Below are 23631 nucleotides of genomic sequence, written 5' to 3' on the forward strand. Positions count from 1 at the left end.
TATGTCGTCCAAAATGTGACAAAAACTTCGTAGTTTAGTATGTCGTCCAAAATATGACAAAAACGTCATAGTTTAGTATGTCGTCCAAAATATGACAAAAACATCATAGTTTAGTATGTCGTCCAAAATATGACAAAAAACGTCAGTTTAGTATGTCGTCCAAAATATGACAAAAACTTCATAGTTTAGTATGTCGTCCAAAATATGACAAAAACGTCATAGTTTAGTATGTCGTCCAAAATATGACAAAAACATCATAGTTTAGTATGTCGTCCAAAATATGACAAAAACATCATAGTTTAGTATGTCGTCCAAAATATGACAAAAACGTCATAGTTTAGTATGTCGTCCAAAATATGACAAAAACATCATAGTTTAGTATGTCGTCCAAAATATGACAAAAACATCATAGTTTAGTATGTCGTCCAAAATATGACAAAAATGTCATAGTTTAGTATGTCGTCCAAAATATGACAAAAACTTCATAGTTTAGTATGTCGTCCAAAATATGACAAAAACGTCATAGTTTAGTATGTCGTCCAAAATATGACAAAAATGTCATAGTTTAGTATGTCGTCTAAAATGTCAATAAAACGTCATGTCGTCCAAAATGTGCAAAAAAAAAAAAAAAAAAAAGGTGCACAGGTAGCTCAACTGGTTGAGAGGGCGATTCATAAACAGGACTGCGTCAGAGACACCGGTTCGATTCTATCTCATAGCCCTGTACTGCAGGTCTTCTCTGCTTTCCTGTCTTCCTCTCGACTGACCTGCTGAATAGAACCAACAAAAGCATCCAAAAAACAACTTGGAAACAAACGTCATAGGATGTCATGGAAAAAACGTAGTAGTTTAGTATGTGGTCCAAAATGCCATTAAAGTGTCTGACAATGCCATATGGGGGAATGAACAACCTTGGCGCAGTACTGCGCTCTCTGAGTGCTTTTCTCAATTGTTTTCAATTTTTTAGACTAGAAAATGCTTATTTTACCACAAAAATAATTGAAATTATAAATATACAAAAATAATCTTTGGAACAGTGAGACCTCGAAAAGAGAACCGTGATATGGCGACGGACCACTGTAATGGGAGTGAATTAGAGTTTTAATCGACACACCACCATCTGTACTCTGAGAGGGTTTATGAAAAAAACTCAAGTCTTATGGTAATGATTCTCACACTGGATGAATTAGGACAAAATGCCTACATTTGTTTCCATAAATTGTTCATGTAGAGTAGAACTTGTAAAGAGAGACAAGTTTAACAGCATTTTTTTTCATAAATTGTATTCAATGAAAATTCTGAAGAAAGAGTCTTGATTTTTGAAAAATTCTTCAAACTTAAACTGCGACTGACTGTAAAAACTATAAAAGGCATCAAAACAGAATGAAATGAACCGCATTCAAGCACATTGAAACATTTGAATGAAGTTTCTACTGTAAAGTGTGACAGAGCTACAAGGTTCCAAAGATTGCCGGGTTTTGGCAGTTGTCTGACCAAGTTCCCATTCATTTAAATGGGATTTTTAACGCAGTTTTTAAAAAAACGTACAACGAATCACTACAAAAACTCAAAGCACACACCATTACTGATCGAGATACACGTTTTGATATATAATTTATATGGTTTTTCTCAAAGCTGTGGGACAAGTTAACCCTCCTGTTGTCCTCATTTACGGACACCAAAAAATATTGTTTCCTTGTCTGAAAAAAATCCCAAAATTCAGCAAAAAAATTCCCCAAATTTCTGAAAATTTGCAAAACCTTCAGGAAGAAAATTCCAATAATTTCTTAAAAGTTTCCCTTCAAAGGTTTATTTTAAAAAAAAATCCCCCAAATTAGGTAACAAAATTCTTGTAAATATTTTCAAAAAATGAGTAAAAGTCTTCCAAAAAAAACCCTAAAAATATTTAAAGTCATTCCATATATATTCAGTAAAACTTCTAACATTGTCTTGAAGAACATTCACATAAAAATCAACCAAAATCCAGCGAAATTCGCTGGATTTTGGTTGATTTTTTTTGTGAATGTTCTTAAACATTTTTAACATTTTTTTCCACCAAAAAATGTTCAAAGATTTCCCAAAAATGTTGAAAATGTGGACATCAGAAGTTTCACTGTGAAAATCTATTTTTTTCCCCACATTTTCAAGCTTTAAACCGGGTCAATTTTGACCCGCAGGACGACATGAGGGTTAAGCGGCGGAAATCATGTCGGAAAAATCTATAAGTGTACTTCAATGCATAGTCTTCATTTTTTTGGTAGATTCTGCCTCCTCCCTAGAGGAACCGTGTGAGAGTTTTCTAGCCAGTCTTTGAACCGAGCATGGTGCCATTTTGAATTCTTATTCAAACACAGTCTTGAAGGGAGTTTAGACGACAGTTTGCTTGCGGCATGAATGCCACCGTGCCCAGTAGAGCTGTCTGTAGCCTAATTACGAGTACTTTGTGCCGACTGTAATCACTTAACTAGCTGCAACACAATCCCACCCTTAATCACGGTAACAACGCCCTTTTGGCTGTTGTTGGGTTTGCTTTGATTAGGCAGCAGTAGACAGTTTTTGTTTTTTTTTTTTTTAAATAAAAAGAAGCAACAGTAACTTTCCCCCGCATGCTGCTCAGCAATGCAAAGCGTTTTCCATGTGTTTAGTATGGAGGACAGCTCTCGTCATTACCACAGAATGAGGGCCGAGGAAACACCAGATTGCCACGTTTCCTGTCCTTTTTTTTTTTGCGGCATGCACCCAACAACTATCCTCAATGTTCCCTCTAATTTTTCATGAGTCTGAGCAACCACACAAACTCCCTGAGCGTCCCTTGGACCACTGTGAGCAACATCAGACGTGTGCACTGTGGTCACACCAGCATCACATCCATTCAAGTTACATGGTTCATTAAAAGAATCAAATTACAGCATTTACATTTCTGTTAAAACACTTTGTCAACAGGAGCCAGTTGAAGGCTGCAGTGATTTTAGTGACACTACAATGTATAAGAGTGAAGTTATTGAATATTTGTCTCTCTTTACTGTTGCAGCTGTTTTGCAAATTGCAGACGGACCCTGTTCACTCCATAGACACCAATGTTATTCCTGTAGCTTGAAAGACAGCTACTTTTGATAAAACTGGGCTTGTAGCACATTGTCTGCCTTGCAACAATGGGAAAGAGGCACCGTTTATGTTTTGACAACCTATATCTAATGATTTATTGATGCTGGAAGTCTGAATCTGTGAATATCTTTCCAACTTTACTGAACTTGGGGCCACTACCACCTAAGGAGTGATATATTTAATTTTGAAAAAAAGCATTTAGCCATACTTAAAGCTTTAAGTGCTTTATTAACACGGAACAAAAAATTTTGTATTGTTTTATTATCACAGGTTCTGTCTGAAAAGAGGTGACATCATTTTAAACAGTGAAATCAAACTAATAAAATGTAATGACCAACCAGTGAGCAATACTGAATTCTGCAAAAACATAAACAACTTTTTTAAAAAAATCTAAATCTTATCTTAACACAGTTAATGTATTCACTTATTTTTGTGTGTATACATGTATTTATTGATATATTTAGTACTGTTAACATATCAGAGTTCTGAGTGAATTTTTCTTAAGATAGGCAAAGGCCATTTATTGATTACATATAGGCTGTTAAATGTTTATTAAAAACTAAAAAGCATTTAAAAAAACAACTTAGACACTAAAATACTGTAGAGTACAGACCACATCAGCATGATTATAAGCATCCTCTGGTAAATTAACAACCAGATACTGATGTCTCTCACCATATGGACTTCAGGAGATGACTGGGGGATGATCAACTGTGACCTACTGGTTGGGTTCTCTCTGTTCTCATGTTTCTTACATGTTTGTCCCCTGACAGCCGGGTCCTAATGTTTTTTGAGCAACACACCATACTATGACGTTTTTACAATGATGGTTCTACTATGGAACCAGTTTGACATGTTCAGGTGTTCTTTGTGTGAAAACTAGAGATTTCAGGTATCAGAAGGTGGTTTTCAACTTTCTTTATTAACTTTCTGCCTCAACTTTAAACTAAATTTCCTTCACTAACCCAGCCCTCTGGACTTCCAGGAAGCTGTGTTCCTATTGGCTGTCCAGGTGGCTGCTTGGTGTTATCAGGAACACCTGAGCAGCTTGGTGTTATCAGGAACACCTGAGCAGCTCAGTGTCTTCCTGCTTTATTTAGCTGCAGACAAACATTTCCTCTGCTTCTGTTCACCACTGAACCGGGTTTGGCTCCATTGCTTCAGTTTGTTATTTAGGCGTTGGCTTGCAGCTTCCAGCAGTAAAATAGACTTTAATGTGTTTCTTGGTGTTTTACGGCTTTGTACTGGATAGTTGTCTTGGTAAATGTGGTTCTTTAGCCAAAGTTAGCACATGGTGCTAATGTGTGCAGTGATTAGTGGATTTGGTACAGCTGAGTTGTGTCTTTATCTCGGCTGTAGTGAGTCTTCAGAGGTTTTTGGTCAGACACATTCTGTATTCTAGTTTGTGAACCAAGGTTGGTTGTCCAGAAGGTAAGAGTTCCTGTCCTGATTCTCTGTTCTCAGAGGTTCTCTGGTAGGCTGCAGGAGACTTTAGCGTTTGGGTTGTGCTAGTTTGGTTTTTGTACGGTTTCATTTGGACGACTATCTTGAGGCCCCTCCATGTGGTTTAGTGAGGTTTTCTGTAACAGTTCTACATAGCAACCTGTAGCAGAGGAGACTTTGAGAGTTTATAGGAAGTTCTGGAGACCAGACTTTAGAGCAGCAGAAACATTTGTCAGCAGTTTGAGCAGGAGAAGGTGATCTTCAGAGTAGAAATGAGATGGAAACCTTCTTGTGGTGAGGTCCTGTACCAAGAGTTTGAGCAGGTTGTGAAGAGTCTGTAGTTCTTTGGTCTGAAAGCACAAGAAGAGTCGACTCATTAAAGGAGAAAACAGGAGAAAACAGGAGATATTGTTGGTTCTTCTGTCGCTCTGCAGTTTCCAGTTTCCTTAGATTGAATATCAAGTTTATATTTTAAATGATTTACCATGTGAGCCCAAGAAGACTTCAATAAACTCCCTCCATCCCCTGAACACAACACATTTCATTACCATATTAAATTTTTTTTTTTAAATGTTTTTGAGTTTTAATCGTAGATTTAGCGTAGTTTTTTCTCTTTGCTTGTTTAGTTTTGTCATCTGTGTGAAAGGTGCTAAACAAATAAAGTTGAATTGATAAAGTGAATAATTGACTAACTCATGATTGTGACAACAGAAGTATTTTCATTGTGATTTAAGGGTTTATTTCATTTTTAAGGTTGGGGTTAAAATCTTGACAAAAAAAGATTAAAGAAATAAATTGCATTAAAAAAAGCAATTAAATCAAAGGAAAAAACATTTAATACAATAAAACTTTTAACAAGAAAATTAAACATTAAATACAATTAAATTATATTAAATAGACAAAATGTTTAATTAGATAATTAAATGGAAGATACAAGACATGTAATTATGAAATTACACAAATGTTTTTAAACAAAATATTAAACATTAAAGATGAAATATTTTAGATCATTAAACATTTAAAAAATACAATTAAACAGGTAGAATATTAAACATTTTTAAAAAATACAAAACATTTAATTAGATTATTAAACCTTTAAAAAGACAAAACATTTAATTTAAAAAATAATGTTTAATATTTAAATGTTTAATGTTAAATGTTTGTTTAAAAAAATTAAATGTTTAATTCGAAAATTAAATCTTAAAGACAATAAAACTTTAAATAGGAATTAAACAGAAAATACAATGAAGCATTTAAAAAGAAAATGAAACATTAAAAGGTGGTAAAACATTTAAAAAGAAAAACCTTAAAGATTTAATCAAAAAATTAAACATTGGGAAAGAAAAAGGAATTTTTCAAACAAGCCAATAAAACATTTGAAAAAACAACAAACATTAAAAAGACAAAACATTTCAAAATCAAATCAGACATGAGAAAAGAAGAAAAGGTGAGAAAAGAGCAAAACTAAACATTTAAGAAGAATCAAACTAAAGACAAAACATTTGAAAAGACAACAGTTAAACTTTAGAAGATCAAATTAAACAGAAGAGACAATAAAACGATGAAAAAGAGCAAGAACAGATAAAAGTCTTAAAGCATTTTCTAGTCTGAAATGAAAACATCAAGTTGTTTCTTCAAACATTTCCTCTTTCTATGTTCTTGATTTGATTGTGGACAGATTTACTAAGAACTAATTTCAGAAAACTGCTTTCCAGATAAAGTCTGCTAGTAGTTGAAGGCATTGATCAAACTAATGTTACCTTCTGATCTCCACAAACTTTACTGTTCAGTGAAGAGAATCAAAGTTTGTTAAGGATTTCTAAAAAAATCCACAGGTTAAGGTCTGAGAAGAACTCAGATTGATGGTCTAAATGTGAAATCAAGACTCATGGTCACAAGTTTTAAGGCTTCTGTTAACCAGAAAGTTCAAACTAACAGAGAAGTACTGAGAAACTTTTAAAACTTCAGTCCTCAGAGTGTCTGAAGGTTCAAACTAACAGAGAAGTACTGAGAAACTTTTAAAATTTCAGTCCTCAGACTGTCTAAAGGTTCAAACTAACAGAGAACTACTCAGGAACTTAGAGGATTTCAGTCCTTGGACTGTCTGAAGGTTCAAACTAACAGAGAACTACTCAGGAACTTAGAAAATTTCAGCCCTCAGACTGTGTGAAAGCTCAGGTCCTGAGGACTCGGGAGGTGTGGAGGCTTTGGAAAGTCTTGGAACTGAGGGTTCAACCCTCCAGCACAAAGGCTGAAGTCCAACCTCCTGAGAAAAACGGTCGAGTCGAGACTCGAGTTAAAAAAAAACTCGAATACGACAAAAAATAGATGATAAATGCGCAAAAAAAAGAAGAATTAGTATCTGAGCGAATAGCTCAGGGGGATAAGAAGACAGACTACCAAGCGGAAGGTCGCAGGTTCAAGACCCGCCACCGGCCTTTTCTTTCTTTGTCTTTGTCAGAATTTTGATGAAAATTTAAGAAGTGTCTGGTCTTGAACCAGCGACCTGCAGCTCCATAGGCAAATCCTTAACTCACTGAGCTACAGATCAGATGAAAAGAAATAATTTCGTCGTCCCTTTGGCATCGTAGTTCCTGAAGTGACCACATGGGCAGAGCCAAGGCGGAGTCTGGGTGGAGTCAGGGCGGAGAGTAGGCGGGGAGGTGGGTGGCGGCCTCCCCCCGCTACTCCCCCACTGCCCACCACACCTTCCCCCGCCCGACGAGTTTTTCGAGTCGCCACGAGTTCTTCGAGTCTCCACGGGTTTTCCCGAGTTTCTGGAGTTTCCATGAGGTCGGAGGCAGAACAAGTTGTCATGAAGAGGTGTTGAAGTCGGCCAGGATGGACTGACTTTGTACAGCGACTAGAAGGAAGATGACTAGAAGAGCAGGTCTTTAACCACCATCCATAAAATCCATGGAGTCGACTACAGAGAAATGAAGGGAGGTCAACTTTTATCAACCTCCAACCAGATGTTCAACTTCATATCTTTACTTGGACATTTTTAGCACCACAAACCTTTAGTATCACACTTTATTATCATTTATTAGGACTTTAATGGAATCCACCAGCAGATTTACTTTTTGTTGACAAACTTTATTCTTGTTGTCGTGGGACTGCAGTATTTAAAACTGTTCCTTCTATTTGACCTCATGTTTATTAGTTTTAGTGGAGAAAGTTATTTTGTCGATTAATCTCTTAAAAACCAAATAATAAATTGGGTTAGTCAAGAGCTTTAAATTTCTTACTTTGTCATATTTTAAATATGACAAAAAAATATAAAAATAAAGCGTCTTGAGACAATTTGACCTGTAATTGGCGTTATATAAATAAAATAGATTTTAAATTGTATGTATCTTGTAATGTTGGAGTAATTCAGCCATATATGTTGGAAAACACATTTTCTTTGTCCATTAATCTGTCGTTTTCTCCAGTAATTCATTTCTTGTTTTGGTTTATAAAATGTCAAACCCAAATATATTCAGTTTACTGTCATAAAAACCAAAAAGATTTACATTCATGATGCAGGAATCAGGCAGTTTTTCACTTTTTATCTTAGTTTAGTCAGAAAGATAGTTGATAATGTGTGAATTGTTGCGGCTTGTGAGCCGTAGAAGGTTTTAATCTTTGGGGCCGAGTGTCAAAAAACATTTAGAAACCAACATCAACAAAGCACTCAACAAAGATTTGAACATCATTAAAGGGAAATCCAACTTTTGCATGACAGTGTCTAATTAAAGGACATTAATTTCCAATTTAAATGTGTGATATTCATCCTCTGGAGCTTTCTCTTCACATCGTCTTCCACCTGGACTGGTTTGGTCGGGAGCATGTGCAACAAACATTTGAAAATCTGCACTTTAACATCAATGAATGACACTGAAGTATAATCTCTACATAAATGAGACTGAGTCTGGATGTGCTGCTCTTTCATTAACTCCTGAGTTTAGGGAAAGTTCAAACAAAAGAGGACAGTTCAGGTAAGACTTGAGAATGAGCTTATTCTGAACAAACATCTCAGACTTTCTGAGCTTCAGCACCTCTAGCAAGATATTTTAACAACAAGCAACTCAAGAGATCCAGAAGTTGGAGAGAGTTAGCTTTAGCTGAGCCAAAGAACATGTGGGACGCTAACCTAGCAAACATTTCAGACTTTTCTCTGTGAATTCTGAGAAATAATTTCCTATTTAATGACAGAGCTACACATCTTAACTCAGTCTCATTAAAACAGACTCTAATTCAGTGTCATCCATCCATATTAAAGTGCAGTTACCCAAAATGTTTGTTGCATGAGCTCCAACAAAGCCTGTCCAGGTAGAAGGCCACTTTGACAAACAGGAAGTTGAAGATTCCAAGCAGATTTATAGAAGGGGGAACCGGACTGTACTAAGTGTGGTCCAGTATAGAGGGGTGTTTTGTGGGTTTTTAAGGCTGATAATGATTATTAGTGAGACATTTGGAGTAGATATTCATTTGCAGTAAATGAAAGTATTTAAAATCTTGAGTTAAACTTAGAAAAACACAAACTAACAGAAAACTTTGTTGATACACTTTTGTTTACAGCTGTTAAGTTAAAGGAGTTTTATTCGTGACATATAACCAATCAAATCACTCCAGAAGACAGAGCGACCAGGTAGATAAAGGTTCAGAGCCAAAGTAGCACCATTTTTAAATGTACTTATTACCGTAAATCAGTAAAAAATAAAATACTGATAATCAGTAAATCAGTCAGCCCACAATTACTACAATTCTACAATGTATGTCTCTTTCCTTTGACTTGTTATTTGTACAATATACGATGTATATTATGCCGCTTTTTCATACCAAAGGCTATACTATGATGTTTTCTAAGAGACATACTCTGTTTGTTCTGGCCCTGCACTCCTGTTGTTTTCTGGATTGTACTCAGCTGCATGCCTTCATCCACCCGGCCTCCGTTGACTCGTCCCGCCTGCCGTCTCTGGAGCTGAAGCTGGATTGGAACAGACCAAAGTACAGTCAAATCACGATGCCAGCTGCCTCTCAAAAGGCTCCTTCATCTGGCAGGTGGTGGCACTTCTTCTGAGGGGAAGCTGAGCTGGCCCAGCAGAACTTTGGAGATGTGTTCCAGTGGTTGGTGGATGTGTGGGGAGATAGAGAGGGACCTTTGAATTGTTCAGAAAGGAAAACAGGAAACCCATTGGTAGTTTTAGTTTAGGGTGCTACTGCAGTGTGTTTTTGGGTTTTAAGAGGTGAACAGGAAGAGTTTTTTTTCGTATTGATTATCTTTTACTTTGTTCCTGGTTGGAATGCCCATCAATGTCAACATGAAGTTCACATTTAGTTCTGTTGATTTATTTTTATTTTACTAACACCCATTTGTTTTTAACTACCTCACATGTTGTGTTGTTGTAAACTTACTCTTTCAAATACCAGCGTTTGGACTGTTTTTGTGTTGCTCCTCACCTCCTGACAGCTGTGGACTAAAGGCTATACTGTGACGTTTTTAGAGCGACATGCTATACTATGATGTTTGTTGGGCGACATGCTATACTATAGGCTTTTTTAATTGACATATTACTAACGTTTTTTTTGTTTTAGTTTTTTTGTTTTTTTTTTAGCAACATATAAGAATTCGAACAGTTTTAAAAGTTACTATACTTTTACTTGTGCAATGAAATTATTATTCTATGGCATTTTTTAGATGACATATTATACTCTGATGTTTTCTTGAATTACATACTATTTTGACAATATACTGCACTATGAGATTTTTTGAACCACATATCACACATGACAATTTTAGACAACATCCTATCATTTTGCGCTTTTTGAACCACATAATAATCTATGTTTTGGTTTTTTTCTTGCCAACATGCTGTACTATGAACTACAGGCCATACTATGTTATTCTCGAGTAAAGTATACTATACTTTGACGTTTTCTGAACTACATCCTATACTATGGCGTTATACACAGAGTGCTTTGGTTACATGTTGATTTATAATCTAGATTTTTTTCTGTTTTGTTTTTTGATGGGATTACCACAGACCTGACTGTGAACACTGTTGACACCCACCTGAGGGAGACGCTGCCTAAGATCTCAAAGCTGCTTGGTCGTGGTCTTTCTGGCACGTACTCTTCCAAGATGAGCCGGGAAGTTTAACACTGATGGAATGACACCAGGTCTAAGCCGACAAACTTCCAATTCCTCCTCAACCCATAGTCTCTGGGAAACCTACATGGAGTAAGAAAAGTAGACAGAGAAGTAATTAAGTCTGTACACAACATATTAAAAAGAAATCATGCTAATAAATTAAGTACAAAGAACCGAATTCGCCAATATACTGGAGACCAGAGCTATTTAATTTGATAAGTATAACCTTGTTTAGTAACATTTCAATTATTTGAGAGCAGTCCTAAAGAACTGCCTGTAATCCCAATCATAAAATGGGTTTGGAGGAAGAACATAGATGGTAATCTGGATATACATGAGCTAGGCTTTATAACTACTATTGGTAGTATTGGTGGTAGTAATAGTAATGTGACTACTACTAGTAGTAGTGGTGGTACACACTACTGCTGCTGATACTGGCACTGCTACTACAACTTGTAATTCTATTACAAATGCTGATACTACTTCTACGACTCTAACAGCTGTTTATACTACTGCTGCTGCTTGTACATTTAGTATTACTACTACTGCTTGTACAACTATACTACAGCTACTATTAATCGTCTGGTATTTGGTTGTCAAGCTGCTAGCTCGGCTTAGCGTTTTGCTAGTGGCTAACTAGTTAGTTCTCATAGACTGGAAGCTCTCAACAAGATTTCATAATGAAAAAAGAGCCAAAAACTATTCTTACCTATGAAAAGTCATTCCTAGTTTCCTTGTCTCAATCGTACGACGTAGTGTGTAACTGTATGCAGCACAGTGAGCCGGCATACTTGTTTCCGTTTTCACGCCGTCTACATCAACAGAATGCACTGAAACTTTGCCCCCACTAGCTTAGCCTCGCCGTAGCACGCAGCTCAAAGGGGCGTGTCCTATCTACTCATTCATATCTATGAGAACAACGATGGCTACACATAAGGACGCGTGACGTTGATTAGCTGCGTAAATACCATTATATACAGTCTATGGTAAATACGTATGTGAATCGCATCATTGGCTGCAGCAGCCAGTCACCGGTCACTCACTGACTCACTGAAAAATAGCACAGAATGAATTGTTACGTGTTTATTTTATTTACAATTTAGGTTGGATTTTTTTTTTCTGTGCGCGCAGATTTTCTGTGCGCGGAGACCGTATCAGCAGTGCGCAATTGCGCACGCGCGCAGTTTAGAGGGAACAGTGATCCTCCTCCGCATGCTGTTTGTGTAAATGCGCGCACATAGACATACACTCGCTCACACATACCGGAGACACACGCAGAGCAAATTAGATTCCAGCGCATTTTACTTGATGAAATATTCATGAATCTTTGAGTAAGGGGGAGGAAGAAGAAGGGAAAAAAATCCTCTCCGATATAATTTGGCGTATCTCTGCAGAGACGGCCTCGTTCTGCACTTTTATTGGAGCATTGCATCAAATTATCAATCTAAATGTAAAGTGGACAGTATAGTGCTAATAGCTTGTGTCGCCATGAAAAAGATGTGGCAACTTATGGAAATCATAAACGAGGCGTTACCCTGTTAAGTGCAGCTTCTCCCCTCCAAGAGACGTTTATTGGATGAATCAGAGGGCTTAATGGGTTCAGTGGGTTTCATCCAGAGACGGTTTCTTGATCGAAAGGTGTCATTTCTCCAGGATCTTCTGTCACTGCCGCATCGGACTGCTTTAAATTCGGATGCAGCATTTTCGAGGCTCTTCGTTCACGGTAGCTCGGAGTCTCAGTGATTTGAATTCTGTCCTCACTCCACCCCTACTTCTTCCTCACTGAATGAGGACAAAATTAAGACCGCCTCGTAATATTTCATTTGCTGCAGTGCGCGGTGAAGTTTCCGGCCCCCTGCGGACAGGAGCTGATTGTCGAGATCTCCTCAGTTTGTTGGAGGCTGATTGTGTCCTATAAACACATGAAACATCCTCCGAACATGACCCCAATCAGTCATCACATGTAGGAAGTGTTTGAGAAAAAGCCACATGCTTCAAAATCATCCTTTCTGGTCTGGATTCTTCACATCCAAAGTCACTGTTAAGCTCATATGAATCAATAATGAAGCTCAGTACAGCTCAGAAATTCTTTCTTTTCATCCACTTATCCAGGGTTGAAGCTGCGTTTGAGGACACTAAGGTCATGGCATTTCTTGAGAAGAAGTCAGAGGAGGTGAATATTTCATAGGCTGATTTCATATCTTTTGGACTCGCTATATTTGATTTTGAATAGTCTTGGGTCAGCATATAAATGAAAAAAGGATTATTTTCCCAGCAGATGTTCATACCTGGCAGTGAGCAGACCCGATTGCTGCTGAAAACTGTCTCTAAATGTGGTCATGTGGGAATTTCAGAATAAAAAATTACATATTCAGGAACTCCTGTCATTTTTTAGACACAGGAGTCCATAATATCCTTTTAGCTGTTTTCATTTTACTGGATTTTACTGCTGTTTTTTAGTGCATGTAAAAGATCTGCAAACTTGAAATAGTTATTCTCTTCTACAGGAAACACTGCTCCTTGTTTGAAGTCCGAGCTTTTCTACCTTTACTTGTTTTCATCGCCATGCAACGCATTTGAACGATGTCTGTCTAGCAGCTAGTTTGGCCCTAAAACAACGACCGAGCAGCTTCCGTGCAGTTCGCCATTATTTCATCTCTAGAGCCACTTCTCCAAGATATCTTTGGTGCCTTTCGGCTTTTTTTTGTTTCTACTTCAGTGTAGCATCTGACAGCACTGACAACAATATGAACTAAAAATAGCGTCGACATCCACAGAAGTAACTACACAGGAGTAGGCACTTTTTTCTCTACCGAAAGAGGTTCTTTAGGGCGGTAGGAATCAAAAGGAACATTCAGGCTGCACTAAAACGGGCTTTTATTGGGTCAGCTGACCAATCAGAGTGGACAGGAGGTCCTTAAAGAGACAGGAGCTAAAACAGAGTGTTTCTGACTAAGATAGGTTGCAGTAATGTACAGTATGAGAAAAATAATGTGTTTTTGGAACATTGAAGCGTGTAAACATATTCAAGTAGACTCCAAAAATACAATTTTAAAACTAGCCTATGCATAATATGAGCTCTTTGACATATTGTGTGAAAGACCCCCCCCCCCCCCAAAAAAGTCGCCACCTGGATTTAACTAAGCAAATAGGTTAGAACCTCCCATTCGATAATTACTGCAGTGGCAACAACTTATTTACCCCCAGCTGATGCAGTGAGGAGCTTCTCATTTCTTAAACAACCATGTTGGAAGACATATCCTGTGGTCATGGAAAGGATGTTAATCTGTCTCAGAAGGGTCAAATTATTGCCCTGCATCAAGCAAAGAAAACAACTCAGAAGATTTCTCTCCTGACTGCACTATGAAACTAGCTGACTGTTTACACCCTGTGGTATTTGGATCGTAGAAACAGAGACGAATTAGATGGAAATTGTGTGATAAGGAAGGATTATCTTCTTTTTTTGCGTTCACTGCACCTAACAGAATCCTTCAGACCAGAAAGTGCAGGACAGAAAATGTCACTGCAGCTGCTCTCACCATCTGAATGAGGCCGTAACGCTGCCATTATACACAGACACACTACTAATCACGCATAGGTCGTCCCTCCATTTCGGCTGCTGCTGAAATTTGCAGCTGATGACAAACTGAAATGGTTGCTGTCAGTGGGCAGAGACACGCAGCTGTGTGCAGAGCCATCCTCCTCTTTTGGACCTGCTGGAGTTTTAATGTCCAGGAGAATAACGAGAGACGTTAACTTGGCTGAGTTGCGAGGCCATCATCGCGCAGCAAGGTGTGTCTCTCTCTTTGTGCTCCGGCACCGATTGATCGGAAGCAGGTCCAGATTTATTCATGCTTTTGTTTTATCTGAGAGAGCAGAGAGGACAAAGTCAGACTGCACAGCACCCGCCGCTTCACACGTTCAGTTTGACAGAAAATACTGTGGAATAACATTAACATGAGACAGATTTAAGTTGGTCTGCAATGATGATAAAACTGAAAACGGCGATAAATGAAATGTTGTATGCCATCGAGGCTGAACAAAACGCTGAAAACTGTGCTGATTTTTCAGAGTCTGTGGGCCTCCGTGGTCGTCTCCTGAGGAAAGTCGAGGCCCTGAAGGCAGAGCAGAGCGGCTCTGAAGCCCCAGATGAATTTCTGTGTCCAATCAGCAGAGAGTTGATGAAGGATCCAGTCATTGCTGCAGGTTAGTTGACAAATGTAGAAGAACACTGACGTCTCAGTTTGCTGCCACAGCCTCACCACTGTAATTCCCACATATTGTACTTTCTATGATTACACGCCGTCACCGTGCATCTGCTCCACAGATGGGTATTCCTATGAACGAGAATCTATCGAGAGCTGGATCCGAGGCAAGAACAAAACCAGCCCGATGACGAACCTGCTCCTACAGACGACGCTCCTCACCCCCAACAGATCTCTGAAGATGGCGATAACACGATGGAAGTCGAGCCAGTAGCTTTATTGACTCATTTGTCAGAACTGGAAATGTACAGGACAGCAGGTCCTGATAACAAGTTATTACTGTTTTATTCACTCGTTTATTAACGTAATCAGAACCTGACATTTCATATAGTTCTGTTTAGCCAAATGTTTGAAGACATAAGGTGATGCTGTGTATTTAAAGAGGGCGTTCATTAAGGAAATCCTGTTAAACTCTGCCAGGTTTTGCTGCTGCAGTCTTGCTTGGTCTGACATGAGGAGCAGCTTATGATAGTTAATCCGTTTTCTTGGAAGCTGCAGCGTAAATTGAAAAATACACCTCAGATTTTGGTTGATTTTTATGTGAATGTTCTTAAGAGAATATTAGAAGTTTTACTGATAAATATGTAATCACTTTAGATATTGTTAGGATTTTTTTCGAAGATTTTTACTACCGTAATTTCCGGACTATAAGCCGCTACTTTTTTCTCACGCTTTGAACCCTGCGGCTTATACAACGATGCGGCTAATGTATAGATTTTTACGTGCGAGCTTCATGCCGTCAATACATTTAGCCTCGTCACATCAGACCAATAAAATTACCGAACAGGTCACAGTGGACCAATGAAACTGTTCGAATTAAATCAAACACACTCACTAAATGCTTCAAATCAGTCATTTTGCGCTTCATGCACACACCCTCATCATAGAAAACACACAAAGAAATGCATATGATGCAGCTGTTGCAGGCCGAGTCTGCTCTCCTTTACCCTCGGCAGGTTGCGATGTGTGTGTGTGTGTGTGTGTGTGTGTGTGTGTGTGTGTGTGTGTGTGTGTGTGTGTGTGTGTGTGTGTGACGTGAGGAGGAGCGCTGCAGCGGTGTGTGTGTTGCAGAGATGAGTGTTTAAGCGGAGGCATAGTGAGATGCACCATGATGATACAGCCAGTTATACAGGACAAGAGTGGGAAGCCAGTGCACGTGGACAGTTGCTGCTGGTTCAATAAAGTGCCTCATTCTCCCCCTGCAAAGTTTGTCCGGACTTATATCTGGCGGTTACCATTAACGAGCCCCGCTAAGCTAAGCTAAGCGGGCTAGCGCTACCCGAGGCTGCCCAACCGCTAAGCTAAGCGGGCTAGCGCTACCCGAGGCTGCCCAACCGCTAAGCTAAGCGGGCTCGCGCTACCCGAGGCTGCCCAACCGCTAAGCTAAGCGGGCTAGCGCGACCCGATGCTGCCCAACCGCTAAGCTAAGCGGGCTAGCGCTACCCGAGGCTGCCCAACCGCTAAACTAAGCGGGCTAGCACGACCCGAGGCTGCCCAACCGCTAAGCTAAGCGGGCTAGCACGACCCGAGGCTGCCCAACCGCGGTTCGGCGGCCGGCAGAATCGGGTCGGAAACACAGTTTTTAAGTTAAAGGCAACCGATCTGCCTGTCGAAGAAGGAAATAGAGCGTAAGCTTGATATCAATTAATCAATGGTGAGACGTTGGAGTCGGCCGCGTGAACTGACTCAATGCGTTTTACTGCGATGTTACAGGCACTGTTCGGAAAAAGCATACTTTAAAAGTTTTTTAAAAAATCTTTCTGTGTAAATATCTCATGTTACAACGTGGACATCTGCGGCTTATAGTCAGGTGCGGCTTGTATATGTACAAAACTTTTTTTCTTTTTAAATTTAGTGGGTGAGGCTTATATTCCGGTGCGCTCAATAGTCCGGAAATTACGGTAATTTTTTGGAAACTATTTCAAGAATTTTCTTGCCAAATTTGGGGGATTTAAAAAAAAAAAAAAAAAAAAAACTTAGAAGGGAAACTTTTAAGGAATTATTGGAATTTTCTTCCTGAAGGTTTTGCAAATTTTCAAAAATTTGGGGAATTTTTTGCTGAATTTTTTTCAGAGGAAACAATATTCTTTGGTACCCGTAAATAAAGACAACAGGAGGGTTAAACCTGCAGTGTGGAACTTTTCTGTCCCATCTGACAATGAGAGTAATTATAACAAACTGTCAATGTGAGTCTATGACGCTTCCTACTTTTTCCCACCACAGGCTCCATCATACTACTAGTTGCTATAGCCATCTCTGGATAGTCACCACAAAACTCATCGCTATGGGACACCAGACTTAAAATGCCACATCACTGCAAAGTACAGAGTTTCACGTGGCTCTGACGGGCTTCATCAGCAGTGTGGGAAGTCGTTAGGTAAAGACTTGAATGTAACAGATGTTTATGTAAAAGTCCCGCACTTCAGCTTTAACTTAATCAGCTTTTAAAAGAAAAGTCAAGAGTTTTTCCTCAGTGGGTCTTTTATTTCTCCCATGGTGGCTATGGCAGTAATTATTGTTCTATTACAGTATGTGATCACAGCTAATAAAGCTCACAATACTGAAAACATGGCAACAATTGCATTTAACGTACATAATAAAATAGAGCTGATGGCACTGTGCCCCAAAACCATTTGTTTTTATAGATTTTTTTTCTTTACTCTGTAATATAAACTGCAATTGTAGCATGCACTTAAATCTCAACATTATTGAGAATCATAAAATGTCTTAGTAGCTGTGCAAAAATAACTATATAAAATATATTGCTTTTACAATTAACCAAGCCATTGGCGCTGTAAATAAATTAAACTAGACAGCAACGACAAGCAGATACAGAAAGGGATTCTTCAGTGTTAATGGTGATTTATATAATGTACAAATATATTTAACAAATGTTTTTTAGAACCTTTAACACCATTTCAACAACATTGTGCCTAAAACTCAAAATACACAAGTATGAACTTGTCAATACACTTAACATAGACCTTCACTGAAAAGAAGGAGGTACATATTTATAGAATATACACAACATGAGGATCTATAACATCCTTCGTAAAACACAGGAATGCCCGTCCCTTAGACTTTTTACTGACGACTTTCTCTTCTTTATTTCTCCACTCAGCACCATGGACGTAATGAACACAGTTCAAAGCCCATTTCCAGCCGCCCATTCAGAACTGTTCCATAATAACATTATGCTGTAATTGAACTGTGTGTAAAGTGCTCGCTGTCACCACTTCGTTGATGGGGATTGTACAGTACATGTCCAAATACTTCCTTCAGTGCAATGTCTCCAGCTTGGCTGAACGACGGCGGACATGTTGTCGTGTAACAGAAGCTGACAGGCCTAAGCGGCAGATTGGGACGAGTAAAACTTGGAGCTTTTAGTACACTTGCTTGGTGTCTGTATTCACAGGAAAACAAACAGCTTGCAAACTGTACTTCTTACAAGGCTTAAAAGTGAGACTGTACTGTTTGGGACCGGTTTAAAACTACTTAAAACAAGTCCTCTCGCTTTAGATTTTTGCTATTGTGTTGTGTGTGTGTGTGTGTGTGTGTGTGTGTGTGTGTGTGTGTGTGTGTGTGTGTGTGTGTGTGTGTGTGTGTGTGTGTGTGCGTTGTGGACTGTAAGAGAGATAAAACAAACATTTTTACACATTCGACTCTATAAATGATCGCTTTGGTTTCATTGACGCTACGTGAATGGCAGGATTATCTCGGGCGAGGCCAGGCTGCTTGGGCTTACTGTCTACGAACGTGTGCGACATAGCCAGCGCTGGCTTGGACTCTTTGTAACAGTTGGCAGCTTGGCAGAACTTTTCTGCAAATTCCTTGGCATGCATGCCGTTTTGTAAGCTACTCATTGCCATGCCACCCTGAGGTGGTGGAGGTTTGTGCTGCTCCTGGTAAGTGCTCACTGTTTTACCGTAAGAAAGCTCGCAGTCGACAGGCTGCAGGTTCATCGCTGACATGTTGTGACACACGAGGCCGTCAGAGGAGTGGTTCAACCAGCTGCGACCGGCAGACTGCAGGCTCGGGTGACTCTGTAGGCCGTGGTGCTGCTGCTGCTGCTGCTGCTGAATTTGCTGCAGCTGCTGCTGAAAGCGTGCCGTCTTGTCAGTGATGCCCATGAAGGGTCTGGGTTTGTACTCTGCTGTAGAACTGGCCTGCTGGCTGTGCTTTGCTTTGTCAGAGATCTTGGTGCGGACATCAGGTCCCAGCTTGCCGCTGTCTGACAGGCTGCTGCTGGACGCCAGGCTGCTGGTGGAACTGGACACACGCATGCTGCTGCTGCTTCCTCCCTGAGATCCAACTGCACCACAGATCCCCTCCTTTCCTGGCTCAGCGTGGTTCCCCTGGAGGCCAGGACCAGAGCAGGCCAATCCATCCAGAGAGGATGCAGAGTGGGCAGACAGCCTGTCTTGTCCCAGACCTTTGGAGCTGCTACAGGATGAGTAGGAGGCCTGGGACAGGTGGATGTTCTCACTTTCACAGCTGTGACCTATGGAGGTGGAGGCAGCTGCCAGCAACATGCGGTTCCCGTACACCGGCTCGTCAGCTGGAGGCAGAGGACTGATGTCGATACCTGGGCCCGGCTTCAGCATGCTGGACATGTGTCGGCTGGGTAATGGACTGGAAGGTGCGTAAGATTTGGCCCCTGCTGAGCGGCCCCCTACAGCACCTCCCCCAGCCTGCATGGAATTCATGTGCTGGTTGGTCTTGACTATCTGGGCCTGCTTGGTGGGCTGTAGGACCAGACCCTGCTGGGCCAGCGCCTCCCGGTGCTCTCGAGGGTACCGGTGGGGAGGAAGCCTGTTGGGGCCCGGAGGAGAGCTGGGGGTCAGACTCTGATGTCCCGAACTGTTACTGATCGTTGCCGACTCAGAGGGTAACACTCTGCTGAAGGAGTAACTGTTCTGGGACCAGCAGGCTTCACTTGTCCTGTCGTGCTGCAGGGATTCCTCTTCTTCCTCCTCCTCCTCTTCAAGAATGTCTCTCTGTCCATCCACACTTCGAGCAAGGCTGTGCTCCGACGGGTCCTCCTGACCGTCGTCTTGCTCCTGGTCAGATTCGTGGCCTCCTGACGCCTGGCTGGAAGCAGCTGCAGCCCCGGCGAGGCCTCCTTTGGTCTGAGTTCGTTGCATCTGTTTACACTCCTCCTCGACTCGAGCCAGCAAGCGACGGATTTCCCGGTTGTTGGGGCACAGCTTGGCTGCTTCATGTAGGTCAGCCAGGGCCGCTGTAAACTGTCTGTGGACGGAGGGAGACATTGTTACAAGATGCACAACAACTATGCAAAGCTGCTGTGGAGATGCTCAATAGCTTACCTGCTGCTTCTTTTAGCTCTGGCGCGGGCGTAGTAGGCCTCATAGGATTTGGGTTTCAGCTCCAGTGCTTTTGTCGCAAACTCCTCAGCCATCCCAAAATCCTGCAGAAAGAGCAGAATCAGTAAAATTACAGCGAACCGGTTCTAGCTATGACGACTGTTAATGAGACTTTAATTTAACCAAACACAGCTTTGAGGGTAGGTTTCATCTGCTTTACATCACAGACAATATTTTCAAACATTAGATGATGGCCTAATTTGACCGATGAAATATCTCCAATGTTTTATACTCCCTGTTTGAAGTGATAAAATAGCTGGCAGGCACCCCAGGTGGAGTTACTGTAGAAACAGACAACCCTGTGCTGCCTGTTTTGCTCATATCTTCTGCTGGCTCACGGCATGTTATTGCAGAAACAGCTGGCTGGCTACAAAAGTCTTCCTGCTCGACTAGGACTTCTGTAAACAAAGTCTTTCTGCTGAAACAATTATCCAGAAAAAATATACAAAGACCGAAAAGCTTTTAATAAAATTGTAATTCTTTTGATGTTTGCTCTGAGGTCATTTTTGAAAATTTTAGTCGAGCTTGTTCTGTAAAACTTGAGCAAGCTGGCAGGTTGACACAAACAGGTACTAGAAGTGTTTTCACAAGGAGATTTGAGGAGATTGAGTCCACTGCCTGGTATATTTGTAGCCTTCTCACCACCTCCCCTCCATGTTACCATCTGAACAGTTTCCCCTGTGTGCACGTGCTCAAATTATTTCACATGCTGGAATCCTGTAACATTTCAAACTATTAAGGACAATTGCCAGAGAAGTGCCTTTTCTTCACCAAACATCCATTTAACAGTAACAACATTATTACACTAACAAAAATCTGGTGAGTGCAATGCCTCATCTAAAGTCACTGAAGGATCATTCTAAAAATACAGCGCTGGCTGAGGAACAAAGACAATAAGGAAAGTGGAGGGCCCTCCTGAGAGGCTTACATTGGTTTTTCTGCGACAGCGGGAGAGATTGAGGTACAGAGAGACCCTCAAGTCTTTAAATGCCTTCAGGTCATCGCCAAAGCCTTCTCTAGGAAACTTCCTCAGGGCGTACTGGTACCTCTGGGCTGCCTCTTTCATCTTCCCTTTCTGGAGGACACACGGAGGGCAAACGTACAGTGAGGAAGGACCAGAAGGAGAAGTGGAAAATGTGGGGGAGAGAAGCAGAGCAAGGCATTCACCAGATACTCCCACGATATCTGTTCTCTGGCTCAGGCTTCCCTTCTCATCAATCACACATACAAGCTCAAATAACACACACACACACACACACACATTTGTAAGGCTATGTTTGTGAGGACATTCATCGACATATTACTTTACTCTAACCTAAGCCTAATTCTAACACTGTGTCCTAAGCCTTTAGAAGGTGTTTTTTTTTTTTTTTTTTTAAAATAAGTGAGGACTGTCCTCACTCTGATAGACTAACTGGTTTTCACAAAGATAGCTAAACAATTACGTTTGTCCTTCCGACTACTAAACTCAATCTGTAAAATGTCAGACATCAATCATGTCACCTCTGGTAGGTGGTGTGGAACATGAACATCTATTCATTTTCTAAATTTAACTCAGCTAGAAAAATACAATCGTTACTTTATTGTGCTCAATTAAATTATATTGTGTAATTCTGCCCATACATAAAAAAAGACACCATCTTATAGCTTTGTTAATGGTTACATTTGTCTTTAAGTACAGCGGAACATCTCAGGGATATGAAACATTTCATTAAAACGGGAAAATTGCCCTTTACAGTTGACAAGAAGTGATTTCTACGCCGGTTGCACATTACCTTGTAAAGCAGGTTTCCCTCCTCCATTAGCTTCTGCAGAAGAATGATGAGGATATCAGGCTTGGAAGTAGCCATGGCCCAGGCAGCGTTCCCTGTGGACGAAGAAGGCATGTTATGATGTCGTTTGCGGCGGGAACAGATGGTCACCGTATTCTCTTGAAATTGGTACAAGGTAAAGTTACCTAAAGATTGTACCTGATCGATCATAAGGAGACGTTCTGTAGCCTTAGTTTATTGAGAGCAGTTAAGAAAAAGTTAGGAGGGAGAGAGTGAAGAGAAAAGACATCATGCGGCGGCAAGACTTGTCATTTTCATGAAAGGAAAATGAGTTACAAAGTGCTGTCTGACTATATACAATTATGTGTCACTCAACTTTAAATGGCCTCGTATTTGCAGCAGTAAATGCATGCAGTCTGCGCTCAGGGAAAATGTAAAGGTTCAGCCCATTACTATTTTTTTTTTCCGGAGACAGCAGAGTGCACTGCAGATAAGCTGCAGACCCAGATAGCTTTATGAATGTCATTTGGGTGATAAGTCACATTCTTAAATTAGTCAAGCAGCACATGAGGGAGAAATGAAACTGACGTAGCACTAAAAGTGAGGCTGCACACATATGCAGGCTGAACAGTGAGTGAGATGCAGGAATTTTTCCACAACATTCCACAAAATTTGCCTCAGCGTATTCTTAGTAACATGAGATACTGAGCAAGACACAAACAAGCTTGACAGAGACAAAACAGTTAGTGTTTACTGAGATGTGAAAGAACTCGTTGCCTTGTAGACAGTTTTGAGGGACCACAGACCGAACAGTTACCAAATGGTGTTTTACAAACTGAGCATCTACACACAAAGCTACATGCTGGAAATAAATACACAAAATGCTCTACACTGTTAGTTGCTTTTACGCTCCAAACAGATAGACATGCTCTTACCCAGCTTGGCCCCCTTCTTCAACAAAGTCACCACCACCGACGTGTTTCTGCAACCTATGGCCCGATCCAGAGGCCTCATCCCGCTATGGTCCACATGCTCTATCACTGCTCCTCTTTCCACCAAATACTGGACCTACAGGAGACGGCAGACAGTTAAAACACACACAAACAATGAATCCACAGTCAGGAGCTGGGCTAACACGCAACGATATGTGTTCAATAACAGCACTGGAATGTGTCTGGGTGACCACTTAGGGATGTTTTCAATAAACCTAAACCAGTTTCACTCACAATCTCCGCATCTCCATAGAAGGCAGCAAGGTCCAGGGGAGTTCGTCCATTTTTGTCTGTGTGGTCGATGACCGCACCTTTCTCTACCAAAAACTGCACCACATTCTTATGTCCTTTTAAACAAGCCCAGCTCAGGGGCATCAGTCCCTCCTTGTCCATCGAAGTTAAAGATGCACCTTTGAGACACACAATAGTCATTAAGCACTTCATAATGACGCACACTGTTAATTGAATGCATTCAGCTAATGGGCATTCGATGCCTTGGTGCATTAGACTAATTAGTGGACGCTGTGTAGCTCA

At 40.5% G+C, this 23631-nt stretch overlaps 2 protein-coding genes across 7 annotated transcripts in view; one reads left to right on the plus strand and one right to left on the minus strand.

The window, feature by feature from the left end:
* LOC111575753 (WD repeat, SAM and U-box domain-containing protein 1-like) overlaps positions 1-17707 on the plus strand; it is a 42464-nt gene extending 24757 nt beyond the window's left edge. For 2 of the 4 annotated variants that reach the window (XM_023281069.3, XM_023281068.3), the window contains exons 10-11: positions 14756-14890; positions 15012-17707. In XM_023281069.3, coding sequence (XP_023136837.2) covers positions 14756-14890; positions 15012-15163 — 287 coding nt within the window. In that variant the 3' untranslated portion in view covers positions 15164-17707. Of the gene's footprint in view, positions 1-9457; positions 10493-10577; positions 13411-14755; positions 14891-15011 lie in introns of those variants that run through there. The other 2 variants (XM_055014917.1, XM_055014918.1) reach the window with 2 other exon arrangements.
* Positions 17708-18510: 803 nt separating this feature from the next.
* Positions 18511-23631, minus strand: part of tanc1b (tetratricopeptide repeat, ankyrin repeat and coiled-coil containing 1b) — a 105529-nt gene continuing 100408 nt past the window's right edge. For 2 of the 3 annotated variants that reach the window (XM_055014914.1, XM_055014915.1), the window contains exons 21-27: positions 23332-23507; positions 23041-23173; positions 22304-22333; positions 22109-22200; positions 21262-21408; positions 20277-20377; positions 18511-20199 (exon numbers count right to left, since the gene is read on the minus strand). In XM_055014914.1, the coding sequence (XP_054870889.1) occupies positions 18600-20199; positions 20277-20377; positions 21262-21408; positions 22109-22200; positions 22304-22333; positions 23041-23173; positions 23332-23507 (2279 nt within the window). In that variant the 3' untranslated portion in view covers positions 18511-18599. The remainder of the gene's footprint in view (positions 20200-20276; positions 20378-21261; positions 21409-22108; positions 22201-22303; positions 22334-23040; positions 23174-23331; positions 23508-23631) is intronic. The other variant, XM_055014916.1, reaches the window with a different exon arrangement.

The sequence above is a fragment of the Amphiprion ocellaris genome, chromosome 11 (assembly GCF_022539595.1).
Source record: "Amphiprion ocellaris isolate individual 3 ecotype Okinawa chromosome 11, ASM2253959v1, whole genome shotgun sequence".
In the NCBI taxonomy this organism is placed as follows: domain Eukaryota; kingdom Metazoa; phylum Chordata; class Actinopteri; family Pomacentridae; genus Amphiprion; species Amphiprion ocellaris.